The sequence below is a fragment of the Orycteropus afer genome, unplaced genomic scaffold, assembly GCF_000298275.1.
Source record: "Orycteropus afer afer isolate SDZICR_OR568_19922 unplaced genomic scaffold, OryAfe1.0 scaffold00174, whole genome shotgun sequence".
In the NCBI taxonomy this organism is placed as follows: Eukaryota; Metazoa; Chordata; class Mammalia; order Tubulidentata; family Orycteropodidae; genus Orycteropus; species Orycteropus afer.
The window spans coordinates 1769076-1770133 of record NW_006921761.1 but is presented as its reverse complement, the minus strand read 5'-3'; the positions used below and the strand labels follow the sequence as shown (position 1 = coordinate 1770133).

At 50.9% G+C, this 1058-nt stretch overlaps 1 protein-coding gene across 1 annotated transcript in view; it reads left to right on the top strand.

The window, feature by feature from the left end:
• ZCCHC7 (zinc finger CCHC-type containing 7) overlaps positions 1-1058 on the top strand; it is a 261868-nt gene that overhangs the window by 248528 nt on the left and 12282 nt on the right. Inside the window, 1 exon segment of the mRNA XM_007947000.2 lies at positions 1027-1058. This exon segment is cut by the window's right edge and continues 2 nt beyond it. Coding sequence (XP_007945191.2) covers positions 1027-1058 — 32 coding nt within the window.

Below are 1058 nucleotides of genomic sequence, written 5' to 3'. Positions count from 1 at the left end.
TGCGGGAGCGGGCAGGGTTTGTTCTGTTGCTCACAGGGTCACCGTGAGCCGGAGCTGACTGGGCAGTACCAACAACAACATGATGAATCAGCTAAATTCTTTGTAGATGTTTTGCTTACTTTCTTCCTAAGAGACGTTCTAATTTTTCTTCAATGTTTAGCTAAATAGTGCTGAACATTTGTAGATAAATGTTAAGCAAGATGGCAGAAGACAGAAACAGGAAAGCTCTGAAAGGAAGTGCCTTTCAAAGAGAAGGTGATACTTGGTTTCAGACGTGCTGGTATCCAACGGCAGTACACCACAGGCCGTGGCCAACAGACGCCTACCACGTGGAGAGTGGACCTGGGCGTTAGGGCCGGAGTCTTGAGAGCAGGGAGTTGTCCTAGGAATGAGAGAGTAGTGATCTAAAAACCTGGGTAAGGGCAGCAAAGAGAAGAGGCGTCCTTTGTGGTGCTTCAGAATCTCCTAGGAGCATTTGCAAACTAGACATAACCCACTCTCCACCGTGGAACCACTACCCTTGTGAGCAGTGAGTGGTGAGTTGCAACGAGCCTGCAAACCCTTTGTAGGGAAGACAGCAGGGGGTTAAGGATTCACAGCTGTGTTTAGGGGGTGGGAAGAAGAGGAAGAAGCGCTGGACTGGACGGAGGCTGTTAGAGGCAGACATGTGAGAGTCCGCACTGACGGAAGCTGACTAACATACACCCCCTAACGGAGCTGTGAGCCGGTGCTGTTGGGGCCTGCCCCCCAGAGTGCTGTGCACTCAGACCAGGAAGGGATTTGGAAGGGGCTTTTAGAAGAAGGTTTCAAGAGCTAAAGAAGTAAGGGAAGAAAAATCCAAGCCTGACAGAATAAGCTATGAGCACAAATGTGTGTGGGGCTGGGTGGGCCCCCAGACAGGTCCCCGACCTGCATCCGCAGTGAGGTATCGGTGGTCTGGGGCTCGCCTCTAGTGAAGTCCAGAATGTGACGGAAGGTTGAGTAGTGTGAGCTTGTGAGTGTCGTAATTCCCAGTGCACTTTGCAGGAATGTGCAGAAAGACGGATGTTTAACCAAAC